The sequence below is a fragment of the Watersipora subatra genome, chromosome 1, assembly GCF_963576615.1.
Source record: "Watersipora subatra chromosome 1, tzWatSuba1.1, whole genome shotgun sequence".
NCBI classification, from domain to species: domain Eukaryota; kingdom Metazoa; phylum Bryozoa; class Gymnolaemata; order Cheilostomatida; family Watersiporidae; genus Watersipora; species Watersipora subatra.
In genome coordinates, this window is record NC_088708.1 from 64,881,018 (window position 1) to 64,896,707 (window position 15,690).

At 35.9% G+C, this 15,690-nt stretch overlaps 1 protein-coding gene across 2 annotated transcripts; it reads right to left on the reverse strand.

Annotated features, from left to right (window-relative positions):
- Positions 1–457: 457 nt before the first annotated feature.
- On the reverse strand, positions 458–12,320 carry LOC137407332 (F-box only protein 16-like). 2 transcript variants are annotated; one of them, XM_068093956.1, is made up of 8 exons: positions 12,199–12,320; positions 11,792–11,998; positions 11,101–11,265; positions 8,447–8,661; positions 7,458–7,566; positions 6,992–7,042; positions 6,170–6,380; positions 458–890 (listed from the first exon to the last, which is right to left on the reverse strand). In XM_068093956.1, exons 1-8 carry the CDS (start codon positions 12,310–12,312, stop codon positions 817–819), a joined length of 1,146 nt encoding a protein of 381 aa, XP_067950057.1. In that variant the 5' UTR covers positions 12,313–12,320; the 3' UTR covers positions 458–816. The 2 variants fall into 2 exon arrangements, with proteins under 2 accessions (XP_067950057.1, XP_067950065.1); XM_068093964.1 differs by lacking the exon at positions 6,992–7,042.
- Between the last annotated feature and the right edge of the window lie 3,370 nt (positions 12,321–15,690).

A 15,690-nucleotide genomic window follows, 5' to 3' on the forward strand; every position in this document is an offset into this window, starting at 1 on the left:
CTATATGCATCAAAGAACAACCTATGCTGACTATAGCCTGATCTTACAATATCTTTGGTTGCTGACTCATAATTTTAATATTTTAGTATTTTTTATCTATTGTGGTTTCTATGGTACAAGCTTATTATCATTACTTGAATGTCTTATGCACAAAAAATCAAATTTAACTGTACATGCAAATTCCCTTCAAAAAGCAAAAAAAATCTTATATCTACATATTTTTTAGTTTTCACATGCTATTCATGCAACTCGATAACTTTATGCTTGTCATGTTCATGTGACTCTAACTCTATGGTTGTCATAGCTTATTCATGTAACTCTATTATATGCGTGTGTTAACGCTTTTCTTACCTAACAATAAATACAAATGCTTCCCTGGCACAAACTCCTTGTGATCATCAAATAATGCCAAGGTACCAGAAAATGATAATTTTATTCATTCTACTTTAAGGTCACGCTTAACAGCTTATAAAAATCATGGTCTGATATAATCATGATAGCAAATATAATACATGAGTAAAATCTAAAGACGGCACAGTTTATAGTAATATCATCTCTATGACTTGAACGGTGTTCAGCCATTACCAGGACGGACATGCTAAAATATTTTAAATTAATTAAAATTTTAAAATTATTAAAAGATAATAAATAGAAAAAAAATTCTACATTAAAATCTTCAAAATTTTCTTAACATATTCTATCAAATTCAACATTAGAGCTACATTTAGTCCACCAAACAAATATGGTAATGGTTGTAGCGCTCTGTTGCCGTACTGAGTCTGTCCTGTACTTACAATCAAATAGTGTAACCAATCATCAGTCACTGTCAACCTGATCTGGAATGTTCCATGGCTTTTGAGTAAACTTTTCAAAGGCACTTGTGGAAGAGCCTGGAATGAGGAAAGCATAACACAGTCTATTACGATATTATTAATTACAAGAGGAGCATGGAAGGATCTGACACATGATATCACAAAGGAGTAAACTAATGAAAAACAAATGAGTATTTAGTAAAATCGTATGGTCTACTGGTACACAAGAAGTTGTCCACTCATGCCATTGTTGTGTTTAAGGTTATTCAGCCATGCTAAATCTATTAAATCTAAATGTTCAATGAGATTAGACTAGTGCTGCACGATATCTTTGCATGTACATTCGATTATTTGGTCTCAAAATATATCGAATATCGAAAAATATCGAACGTTGGAGTTGTCTTCTTTCGATATATAGTGTTAGGCTTTAACATAAGCGATATGAGATTGTTAATATTGGTTGAAAAACAGGAGTTGTCACCTCGTTACAATAAAGAGAATAGACAACTCCATTTTTGCAAAATAAAATAAGTCGATATTTCGATAAAATATCGGCTTCGATATTCATATCGACTTGAAAACTGACCAATTATAAAATCATCCACTGAAATATATCGTCATATCGAATTATATCGTATTATCGTGCAGCACTAGATTAGACTGAAAAGGTATATTGTATTGAGTGAATACACCTGGTGTGCCAGGAATAAGAAAGTGGCTGTACTTAGATTCAAGGTCGTATGGCCAGTATTAAAGCACCAAATCCAAGAGCAGAGTAAAAAGTAGGGGGTCAAACGCTAGATGTGATTATAACTTTTTAAAGATGTAGGAGGCAGAAAATCGATGAGAAGAGCTTGCTTTTTTAAGCAAAGTCCTTGTACTTAACGGCTCCTATAAGTTACCCACTAGTCAATCAGCGGTGAGATATACATCTATGTTGGCGAGGAGGAGATATTCTTTACATTTGAAGGCCTCTCATACAATAACCCGATACACCTTAAATCTTTTAGTATTGACATTCTATTGTTTCCTGAAGTACGGTGAGGGAGATGTTGATTTACATATGCGTGTTTATTGACACTCGGCGTGTTTTTTTTTCTTTTTATATACTTGTTCTACTATTCCTATATCGATAGTAGACTTGTGCTCTATATTGTTAAGGAGTGGTATTGCGATTGTCCAATTTAGCTCGAGTGACATTCCTGCTCAATGATATTATGAGCTCATTGATACTTCACACTACAAATTGCGGCCTGCTACAAAAACTAGCAGTTATCTTATATCATTTAGTCATATTATAAACTGAAACATCTTGCAATATAGAAGTCTTTTACACAGTTGCAGCAAATTTGATAATATTTCAAGCGTTCATCTTCTTGTACTTTGAAAAGCTTGTAACTTGAATACACATGAATGAATGGTCATAATTTGACAAACATCTACTGTAACAGCTAAACTGATCCATGTGCCATAAATCTATTGCCATCTATGGTCCATGCGCCATAAATCTATGGCCATCTATGGTCCATGTGCCATGAATCTACGGCCATCTATGGTCCGTGTGTCATAAATCTATGGCCATCTATGGTTCATTTCATGTGCCATGAATCTATGGCCATCTACGGTTCATGTGCCATGAATCTATGGCCATCTATGGTTGATGTGTCATGAATCTACGGCCATCTATGGTTGATGTGCCATAAATCTATGGCCATCTATGGTACATGTGCCATGAATCTATGGCCATATATGGTACATGTGCCATAGATCTATGGCTGTCTATGGTCCATGTGCCATGAATCTATGGCCATATATGGTCCATGTGCCATGAATCTATGGCCATCTATGGTTCATGTGCCATGGATCTATGGCCATCTACGGTTCATGTGCCATAAATCTATGGTCCATGAGCCATGAATCTATGGCCATCTATGTTTCATGTGCCATGAATCTATGGCCATCTATAATAGTTGATGTGCCATGAATCTATGGCCATCTATGGTAGGTACATGTGCCATGGATCTATGGTACATGTGCCATAGATCTATGGCTGTCTATGGTCCATGTGCCATGAATATATGGCCATCTATGGTCAGTGTGCCATGAATCTATGGTCATCTGTGGTTCATGTGTCATGAACCTATGGCCATTTATGGTCCATGTGCCATGAATCTATGGGCATCTATGGTCAGTGTGCCATGAATCTATGGCCATCTATGATACATGTGCCATGACTCTATGGCCATCTGTGGTTCATATGTTATGAACCTATGGCCATCTATGGTCCATGTGCCATAAATCTATGGCCATCTATGGTCCATGTGCCATGAATATATGGCCATCTATGGTCAGTGTGCCATGAATCTATGGCCATCTGTGATTCATGTGCCATGAACCTTTGGCCATCTATGGTCCATGTGCCATAGATCTATGGCCGCCTATGGTCCATGTGCCATGAATCTATGGTCATCTATGGTCCGTGTGCCATGATTCTATGGCCATCTATGGTCCATGTGCCATGAATCGATGGCCATTAATGGTCCATGTGCCATGAATCGATGGCCATTAATGGTCCATGTGCCATGAATCGATGGCCATCTATGGTCCATGTGCCATGATTCTATGGCCATCTATGGTCCATGTGCCATGAATCGATGGCCATTAATGGTCCATGTGCCATGAATCGATGGCCATTAATGGTCCATGTGCCATGAATCGATGGCCATTAATGGTCCATGTGCCATGAATCGATGGCCATCTATGGTCCATGTGCCATGATTCTATGGCCATCTATGGTCCATGTGCCATGAATCGATGGCCATTAATGGTCCATGTGCCATGAATCTATGGTCATCTATGGTCCGTGTGCCATGATTCTATGGTCATCTATGGTCCGTGTGCCATGAATCTATGGCCATCTATTATAGCGTACAAAATGGTAACCTGAGTTCTTACATACTTCAACCACTCACAATTCACTTTCATGATATTTATTGCAACCATTACGAAAGCAGCAAGTCAGAGTTGACTTGCAATGAGCAGCAATGAGAGTTGACCTTGAACAAGACCTTGAACAGCAAACTTATCACAAACATAACAAGCAGACCCGGCTGTTTCACAATTGCACCTACCTCTCTAATGATCTTTAGCTAACAAATTGGGTAGGCAGTTCTATGCTGCCAATTAATTGGTCATCTACTAAATGCGATGAGACTACACTAGCGTTCATCATTTAACTTGTGTATGCTTTTAAAGTTGTCTCCGTTTTTGTGTTAATTTTAACAAGACTAATTCTTCGAATGACCTGAAATTTTGTTGTTCCATGCGAAGAACTGTATTGTATAACCTGATATAATAAACACATAACTGTATTGTATCACCTGATATAATAAACATATCTGTATTGTATAATCTGATATAATAAACACATGACTATATTGTATAACCTGATATAAGAAACACATGACTATATTGTATAACCTGATATAATAAACCCATAACTGTATTGTATAACCTGATATATTAAACACATAACAGCACTGTACAACTGATACAATAAACACATAACTGTATTGTATAACCTGATATAATAAACACAACTGTACTGTACAACCTGATATAATAAACGCATAACTGTATTGTATAACCTGATATATTAAACACATAACTGTACTGTACAACTGATACAATAAACACATAACTGTATTGTATAACCTGATATAATAAACACAACTGTACTGTACAACCTGATATAATAAACACATAACTGCACTGTACAACTGATACAATAAACACATAACTGTATCATATAGCCTAATATAATAAACGCATAACTGTATTGTATAACCTGATATAATAAACACAACTGTATTATATAACCTGATATAATAAACACATAACTGTATTGTATAACCTGATAAAATAAACACATAACTGTATTGTAAAACCTGATATAAAAAACACATAACTGCACACACTGTAAATCTGATACAATAAACACATAACTGTATTGTATAACCTGATATAATAAACACAACTGTACTGTACAACCTGATATAATAAACACATAACTGCACTGTACAACTGATACAATAAACACATAACTGTATTGTATAACCTGATATAATACACACATAACTGTATTGTATAACCTGATATAATAAACATAACTGTATTGTATAACTTGATATAATAAACACAACTGTATTGTATCACCTGATATAATAAACACATAACTGTATTGTATAACCTGATATAAGAAATACATGACTGTATTCTATAACCTGATAAAATAAACACATAACTGTACTGTATAACCTGGTATAATAAACACAACTGTACTGTACAACCTGATATAATAAACACATAATTGTATTGTATAACCTGATATAAAAAACATGTCCTGTGATCCCATTTTAATAACATATTTAAGTGTTATTTTTCAAGATACCATTTTCTTTTGATTTATATATAAGTAAAACTTTGCTGCTAGGGAAGAAAGGCTATTAAAATTATTTTTAAAACATCTTTCACCTGTGTAGTAGAAATCGCTTGCCTTATTCTAGCAAAAAAGGCTATTATGGCCGTTTGATGCTCAACTTTGAGTTATGCAGAGTTCAAGTTTTGTCTAAATTGTGTACTTGCTATGAATGGAATACTTTGTTAGAGCACAGTTGCTGGCTTTTAGTATAGTAAAAAAGTATTGTTATTAAAGACAACTTTGATTGTTGAAGCAATATCATTCATAGAACTCATAAACAACTAAAAACAAAAGAAAAAACAGCAGAATAATTCAAACACGATATAATTCAATTTGAATTTGAACTTTCCTTAAAGTGAGCGAAACTTACAGTGAGCAGAGCGGACAACTACTAGTACTTGACTACTATCAGTTGTGAGGTGATGGAGAAATGTTACTTCTAGAAATTCATGTGGCACCATTGTTCAAGTAACTGATCACGTATAGCACTGGTGATAGGTAGAAATTACGGTGGTAGCGGCTGTGAGATCTCAATATGTGGTCAAAAAAGATCGCAACTTGGCATTACAGCCACGAAACTTTGCCACAAAATGTGAAATAGCAACAACATTTTTAATTTGGAAAGATTTAAAGTGCCTTATCTTTCACAATAGCAGTTGAGTGGACTCGTGTCTGCTGATTGCAGATCTAATTCCAGTTATGGCTTCATCGAAAATGTAAAATTATATGCATCAAACAGCAAAATCTATTCACAGCTGCTGACAGAATTCTAACCAAAACAGTTGATTTTACACTATGTGTGTCAGGAATTGTCGTACACTTTAAATAGTATCAAAATCAAAATAAGGAAGTGGACAACTCCTGAAGTAGTACTCACTAGGCAGGTCTCGTTCCGATCTCGCTGAGTATTTGGGCTGTTGTCCTCTGTGTGAGCTGGCATTTGTAGTTCTTACAGGACTGGCAACGATTTCGTTAGTTTTAGAGCTCAATGTATAGTCAGCAGCAGGCACACCCTGAGTATTTGGCTTGGCCCAGTCGGGTCGGCCTCCATATATCTTTTCCTCCATTGTTTCTTCGACATTTAGCTTCTGCAGAACAAACAGCAAGCGGTTGGCTGCTGCTCGTGCATGAAAAATAGCCTACTGAGACAATAAGAGTGTATACATGTATATATATATACATATATATATACATATATATACATATATATATACATATATATATATACATATATATACATATATATACATATATATATATACATATATATATACATATATATATATATATATATATATATATATATATATATATATATATATATATATATATATATATATGTATATATATACATATATAGTTGTTTTAGACTCAAGAATGAGAAGTGTGCGAGTTTAAAGAGTTAAGTGCAAGAAATAAGGGTGCGCCATCACCCCCGCCCCCGGCCCAACAACTTCTAAAGTGAGTACCACAGGCAAGAGTGAAGGGTTAAATATTAATAAAACAATTAATTGACAATCATGCTACTGCAAACAGACTTCAAAAATTGTTAAATCTATACTTGGCCATGCTGTCTTACATACATTAGTGATGTATTGTGTTCAGCTCATGTGTCAGAACAACCCACAAAAACAAGCAACGAAAGATGCTAAGGCTAAGCTAGCTTTTAATAAATAACACATCTAGCCTGTGATACTACCTGAGGAGCAATGGAAGAACGACTGGTGGCTGGTATACTCTCCATATCAAACTGTAACAAGATTATAAGCAAAAGCGTGTCCAGTGTCATCTATATGAAATCTGTGAATGCAGAGGAAAAGTGCACGAATGCTGAAACTGAATGCCTAACGTGTGTCTAGATATAATATCAAGAGCAAAGGCGGTAGAAGACCAAGTTGTGATGAACCACCCATCATCTACCAAAGCTTGCTGAGTATCATGTGATGTTAACTTTTCTCACACTCGCTAAACCAGCAAAAATCTACCAATCAGCTTTTAGTGTTGATCGAGAAGTTAGGGTAACTAGAAAAGCTTGCACTGGAACTGTAGCAGGTTCAATGTATTTAAAAGATCCGTAATAAGTCAAATTTTTAACTCTGTCAAACAATCAGCAGTCCAGCTTCCACTAAAATCACTGGATGCGTATGCTTAGCATGTGTACTCACATTCAGTGATTTTGACTTGGTGTTGAGTACATGCTTCCCTGTCTTCGTCTTACTCTTAGCATTGGCAGCGAGACTCGCTGACTTCGGGCCAGACAAACCATGTTGTCTCCTAATAACAACAGACATGATTCATGCAGGTAAATGAAATACATCAAATAGTAAAAGATAGAAAACTACACACAAGTTGAAAACTGATCAAATAGAATAAGACTGCTACTAATACTGGATTCTGTATGAAGTTGTTGAAAATCACCATGATATAAAAACAATTTCATGGCAACAAATTCATCTGGAAATAACAAATGGGCACATGTTTGATAGAGAAATGGTTTTCCTAGAATTAAACCGTGTGCAATAATTCTATGTAGATGTCAATGAGTATTGATTGGGACACTTGATTATCTCTATTAATAAATCCTCCTTTGTCACTGTGTCTGTCTGTTAGTCTGCAGAAACTTTGGCTTTTCCAAACGGGAAAACATGCATTTCCATGTTTTTTGGCTAATTTCATTCAAACTTCACTTGCTCCGTGCTTTCAGCCAAACCACTAAAATATTTGGCTTAATATTTTGCTTAGTTCTAAGAACCAGCCTCTCAAACACCCAAATGAAAGTGATCCATCCTGGTTATCATCAGCGTAATGCTAGTTGTATACATAACTTTTACTCATTAGAGTTGCTACTCAAAGTTTTACATTTCATATCGATGTAATTGTGTAGTTATTGATCGATTGGAACACTTGATTATTTCATGTGCATGCGTTAACGTGTGTTTCTAAGAGGCACATCAAGTTGCAGGGTGCAATTTAAGTTTGGATGCCATTTCTGTCACAGCAAGCAGCTTTTTACCAAAATTAAATTCTAACCAGCCGCTCCCAGATCAGGGCTCCAGACCACTATTCCAGGGCCGATAAGTATTGGAAATTCCAGGTGTGAGACAGTTCTCAGCCAATAGCCAATCAGAGGAAGGCATAAATAAAGGTCACTCACATAGCTTTGACAATCTCCACATCATCATCATTATTGAGATAGTTGTATCTCCAAGTGTCTTTAGGGGTCGGGTCACTACCCCGCCATGCCGGTTTTACTGGTCCAGACTTTCTGCCTCCAAAAGCAGAGCCCTGTCTCGAATGCTGACTAAGAATAGAGCGGTAGGACTTGGGGGAGCCCATGGTGAGGCTACGCATGTGGTCATCAATGTTGATCTGTAAGAGCAAAGGTAGGGCTAAACTTGAATGCATGCAGGAATACTATTTCATTTCCCTAAATGTTGCGTCTAACAAAGAAACATAGTCCGAAAATTGCAATGAGAAAATTGCAACTGAGAAATGTGCAAAATGTAAAAGCTGTATGATACAGGTCAATAAGGTATCATAGCGAACCCATTTCCTAGTCAAAGGAATTTCATTAACCACAACTAACAAATCCAACAATGGCTAGCAATCATATAGACTATTGACAAAATCTATTGACACAGAAGAAAGCTTTTCTTTAAAAATATGATAAGCTATCTCATAAAAATAAATTATGATATAGCAAAGAAAATTGTGCAGAAAAATGGCTGATATTATTCATGAAGCTGTGAAGTGATACAAACTGATAGATGCAGATGTGAACTCGCTACTGCCTAGAGACATGGCAGCTAGAAATATGATGATGATACCCATACGTATCAGAACAAAAGGAAGGAATAAAAACAGAAGGTGTTTGGACCAGCAGAAAGTGCTTATGTACAATAATATGAATACAAGCAGCCTCACTTCAGGGACTATAAGCTCTGGTGTTGGAGGTTTTAAATCCATCTGCAATTGAGGAGAATTATATGCACTGAAGTTTGACAACCAAATAGCTTGTGCACAATCAACACAACCTAGCGACTACCAACACTGCAGTTGCTGTTGTCATAGGCTCTACATATGATGGACTGTTCCCTACTACAGCCCGCTGTGATAATTCAAGAGGGTATAACGAGGCAGTGTCCTAATCACTGTGCCTTTTTAAACTACCCAAAAATCAGCCAATCAGCATTAATCTAGTTTTCCTTCCCAGTAATGAATGGAATATTTATAGCTATCAGCTTCATAACAATGTGAACTTATGCAGAGCGTAATGTAAAACATAAAGTTTGTCATTGCTAAAAGAATAAGGTACTTATTACGAGCCATGAAACTAAACGGTACAGATGGTTCAAATGGAGTGTATTGTATTTCTACTGATACTACTATGGAAAGTCAACTGCAGGGTAAGTTTTCATTACTCTGTGGCTACAATGGGTGGTGTAGATGAATATATTTCCTGAAGCAATAGTACTGACCAGAGTAAATAGCACTAGTGGTCAATATGACAATTGGCTATAATTACTAGCAGCATGTAACATGTGAAGTAGCTAATGCATAGAGTTGGTAAAGTTATAGCTTCTGGTGTTTCTTTATTAGAATAAACTGATCCATGCATTGCATGATATCAGCAGGACACACCTTTGAGTCGCATGAATACTTAGAGACACAACAACTTTCGCTATTAATTTTCACCTATCATTATTTGTATCTCATTCGGGACGGATATAATAAAACTTTGAACAACAAGGCTACACGCTGCATGCTGATAATACTGGCTGTAAAGTAGCTAGCAATAGATGAGCGATGATGAGCTGCTAGTATGTGAGCGAAGGCTTGTTTTATAGACTACAGACTATAATACTAGCAAAGGACAGCAAACAAAGATCCACAGTAGTAGTAGGCTATAACACAACTCTGCCTAGCGTTAATGTTTAGCAACAGGAATTTGTGAGTCTGCCGAGTGAGTCACAAGACATGGAAAGTCACATTAAGTATATATTAAATTAGAGTAGTTTTTATCAACTAATGCATCGAACAATTAAATAATTCATACCACTAATAATTACTGAGAGACATCTCAGCTGTCTAACACCATAGCAGGCTTTCTCACACAATAATTAATTAATAGTAATAATATTAATCAATCTGAGGTTTTAAAAAATTTAGCTCTTAAATATCTTTTTAAGAATTAAAACATAAACCCTCAGAGGAGGAGTAAGAGTTTGAAAACACTTTCAGGAGTAGCAGTACAGCCTCTGAGTACATGACTACCCAAAAATGTACAGTGTAACCAAACCCATATACCCTAGGACACTTATATTTCGCTAGTATTTAGTTTCGTGAGTAGCATACAGAGCAAAATTTCGATGACACTTAATTTCGCAGCTCTGATGAGTGTGAAAATAGGGTGATGTAAAAATAAATGCAGTGGGATAAACATAATTAGATTCCTCAGGTTCGGTTCACCAGTGAGAAAAATTTTTTCAATTTGGGACTAATTTGTAATTGTGAACCGTGGGTAGAATTGTGTGGGCGAGATCGATAATGCATTTTGATTGCTTGCTGCCATTTTTTCCTTGGACTATCAATGAACAAAGCTATTTAATTTCGCGTTTTCGCTCGTTCATTATGATAGTTTAGTTTGGCTCATGAAATTTCGTGAGAGGATGACTTCGCGAAAACGCGAAAGTTAGATGAGGCGAAAAAATAAGTGTCCTAGGGTAGCAGCTGTACTCAGGTAATGCATATATACATGCCTCAAGTAGTGGGCATGTATAAGGGGTGAAGAATATAAAGCAACCTTACCTGCGTCTTCAGATATTGTAAACTTTTTAAATTCTCTACATAGCTTCTTTTCCATAGCCCGTGTTCATATGGTCCGGGTGAAAATGGGAGGGTCCAGCCAAGCCTCAAACATTTCATCATCCAAAGCTGGTCTAACTCTGCTAAGTACTTCCAGTACCAACAGACCTGCCAATGTCATACTACATCTCAAGCTGATCTGATCATGTCTCATCTATTTCTCAAGAGTTTAAGAATCAAAAGATAGAGTCTTGTAGAGGAGGTACAATTATGGCTACTACCAGGCAAGTTTCTTTTACCTACATACAATTGTGCATGTCTCGGCACAAAATTGCAGGGCTAACAAGCGATTTAAAATCTCAGTATAATGTCTTATCTGGGCTTAGAATCAGCTGGGAGTGTAGGATGGTAATCTGACAGCACATGACTATGCTAGGAGGGAGCTCAAGGAAGGTGTGCCAGGAGGAGGTTGTTTAGCAAATTTTTATATATAGTATTCCAAAGAACAAGCCAACAAGGAGTGTGTACAGTATTAGGAACATCATCAAATCATCAAAACATGATAGAAGACTTCAATTATTTCGATTTTTGATTGCTCAAACTAAACCTATTTCTCTCAAAAAATGTTTTAATATGCAGTAACTCTGTGCTGACTAGCCTATAGGCAACAAAGACACAATGGAACACAGCCTACCTGCGCGCAGCGACACAGAGTTCTTGGATCAAGAAAGGAAAAGAGGTATAAAGAAAGAACCCGTGGAAGAACCCGCGTAAAATCATGCTCCTTAGTTGGTAATCTCTCAGCTAGCATTTGATCTGTGAACTTGAGCTGTGATTGGCTGCTCAGTTTGAGGATATCATTTACAACTCTTTTTCTCTGTGGCTCACTCCATTTCTCAAACTGTAATAAATGAACGACACAACCTGACAACCACACGGTTACAAAACAGCGTAACAGCGGTCCTCAAATTTGTTCTTAACAAAGAGAGGCAGCTGAGACCCATCAACCAGATGAGCAAGTCAAGGTATACAGTGTTAACAAAACATGAAGGATATACTTTTTGCTAATTAACAAGGCATAAGAATAACTGTTACACTCACCCATTTACAAAAAAGTTCTCTCCGCTCCATAAAAACTTTTTTGTTGGACTCTTCATTGCTAAGTGGTGTCCATGTGCTCAGCACCCTTGAGTTGCTCTTTGAGGCTTTTGACATCCTCTTCTAGCAGTATTCTCCTATGACGAGGAAACGGGTAAAACCAGTCTTTTACCACCTTATTGCTTTACCAAAGCCCAGATCTGTGCAGCTATGAGGTGTATATCAAAATGATGGCATTAGCATTTTAGATAAAGCTGAAAAGTCTAAAGAATCGCATAAATTGCAGCAAAAACAACAAATGTTTCAAGCACTCATTCCCGTATTATGAGAGACCATCCTTTTTTTTAACTAAGATGTGCTTAAAACCAACCTTGGACGCATAAAAAAACTTTTAGGTGAATATTATTATTCAAAGTTGACTTGCAACAAAATTCACATTACCGTTATTTGATATGAAAAGATTCACCATGTCTTACTCTGTTGTGTTGTAGGTGCCAAATATGTGGAAAGGTGATTACAAGCTCTTAAAAGCTCAAAAACGAGCAGAAAATCGCAGCCACACGAGACCGCCGTAGTTTGGATTCTCTTTCCAAAACAGCTCAAATGTGATGTATTTGTGAGAGATGGTTTCTGTTTACTCTTTCTTGCAACCTTATTCGTCGAAATATTCTCACAAATATACTTCACGCATTCAATAAAACTATGTCTATTGTTCTTACGCGTCTATTTTATCGTCATCGTAATGCTGTCACTTTTAGCAGTGATTTCTTATAATTTACCGTAAAAATTCGTTTAATTTTTTAGCCTTAGCTTGAAGGAGTACATATCATTGTCTGATAATCATGACGAGCCTGTTGGTCACTTGTGATAATCGAAAAGTGATGCAGAAATTGTTTGCGAAGTATTGGGTCACATGATCAGATTACGACTTGACGATTAGACCAGGTCGAATCAAAACTGTAAAGTAGCGAGCATCTATATTTGATACGGGTCTTCGGTAAAACCCGAAGCGTTTGTCATAAACTAGTACTACGATAAGTTTTATATTGAGCTTTGTATTGGCTTTTCAATTCATGTGAGAACATACGTGACAAGACGATAACCAAATTTCGTGGTTACGTCATCGAAATAAAGAGATTCCAATCTACGGCGGATTTTCGTGTTTGAGCTTTTAAGAGCTTGTAATCACATTTCCACATATTTGGCACTTACAACATAACAGAGTAAAACATGGTGAATCTTTTGATACCAAATAACTGTAATGTGATTTTTGTTGCAAGTCAACCTTTAAGTAAGCCTTGGAAACAATTATGTAAAATACAGTCAAGCTATAACATTTTTGACTCCCGCACAGATTAGCAACCCCATAACCAGCTTAAAGTGAAGTCTGATCACAGGAAACTAAAGCATGTGGCACAGGAAACTAAATGTTGTTTTTCGTGGCACAAAAAAAATCTCAAATCTTAAAGAAAAAGCAAGTGAAAATCATCAAAATCATAAGAGTATAGCAAAAGTTATTGACAGCTCGCATTGTATCTAGCCGTAAAATACTAGACAAGTCACATGATTTTGTCGGAATAAAAATTGTCCGCAGATATGCAAACATCTCTAACGCTGGTATATGATTAAAGAATCTATTCAGCTTCATGTTTTTTCCTCATACTACTACTTAATTCAAATAGCTTTGTGTTGCGTATCTGTCACACAAGCAATACAGACTAGACCCACAACTACTAAATTTTTAAAACACACTCTCAATAGAAACCCTCTTGACAGAGCGCAAAAACTGGACCTAACCAACATTCGACAATTGAAATAGATTGAAATAGACGGATATGAAACATTTTTCCATTGAGTTAATACTTATCAAATCCTACTTCACCTTTTTGAGTCTTTCAACATATCACTCAAATAACGCATAACAGTTCAATTTTTTCACTTACTGTACCTCCAATATAATCAAAATGCTAACTTAAGTAATCTATTACATGATATGTATCAACTTGGTGTAACATGAGTTGCTGTAATATACCATTTGTGATTGACTCACTTCAGTTCTAACTTCTCAGAGTTGTGTCACGAATTTAGTGCAGTTTCGTTTATTCTCTCTGGCAGTCGCAGAAACGACACTGATTAAAAACTTTTTTTAAATTTACAATATTTGTATATAAATACATAAAGACTAGCAAAATGTCATGTTAGGCTGCATGTATACTCGTAGCTACTCACATTATAACCTACCGAAATATAAGTAAAATATGACATTGTATAAAGGAAGCTCTCTGACCATTTGGACATGTGAAACGGTCAAAGCATGTTGAATTTCCCTAAAATTTATGTGGACATAAACAGTGGTAGTCATCTAAGTAACATATAATGCTTTAATTTGGATTTGAGATGTACAAAAAATAAAAAAAAATTATCAAATTAGATTAAAGCTGTTTGATTAAATGGCTTTAAACTATAGGGAATACAAGCGTGATAATTTTCAACAAGGGCAATGTTAGAAGCAATTGATGTAATATAGTCCAACTTTTGATCACATGATGAGCATTCAAATTATATTGATCACGCATTTTCTATGGCCACTTAAACTTTAAACTGGCTTTGTACTAAAACTTTCCGTTTATCGAGCTTTGGAGATTTTTGAATTGCTTAATTTAGATAATTCCAACTTTAAAATTTGCCTCATCTTAAAACTGCTGTAGTTTCAGTTTTTATTATGTTGCTTTGCATCTCTCGAAGTTCGTGAACTTTAGCTTCAAAAAGCTAAGACAAACTACCGGCTTGATTAAAACACAACAACTATTCTAGATACGTTTGTAATAAACTTTTATGGAAACATCTAGTTATACATCAAAAGGGCCAATTGTTCAAGAAAAATACACAGTTACAAAAGTAGTATTTGCCATGAAAAGCATGTATAATAATGACGAACTCCAGATGCGTCACCAAAAAATGACATCTCTCAATCTACTTTAAAACACACACTCGTAGAAGAATTTTTTTAAGTTACTTTAAAACACGAGTTACTAAAAGTCAACGATGATATGAAACTACATTATAAATATCGTAAATGTTACCAGAACTCTGTAAATTTACAGACGCAAAATATTCATACACTACGCAATATTCAATACACAAGGCACGCCATGAATATATTTGCGCAGTATGCTATAGCAATGAAATGTACATCCTGCCCGATAGTGTAATCGTTGCTATAAAACAGTTAGTCCAAAATACCAAAAGTATTGAAAGACCTCGTGAGCAGTTGTCGTCCGTTAAAGATATCTCAATTGATGTTATCTATGTTACTTTTGCCAATAGGATTTTTCTTTACCTGTAGTCTAATTATTTTGTTTGAGCGATTCCATTAAAATCATAACTTGTTTATAATTGATCTCTTTTACAAACTATACTGCTCTTCGACTGTTCATCACTGCATGACAATGGTTGCCAGGCACCGCCATTTTAGCACGAAATGGAAAGAACTAA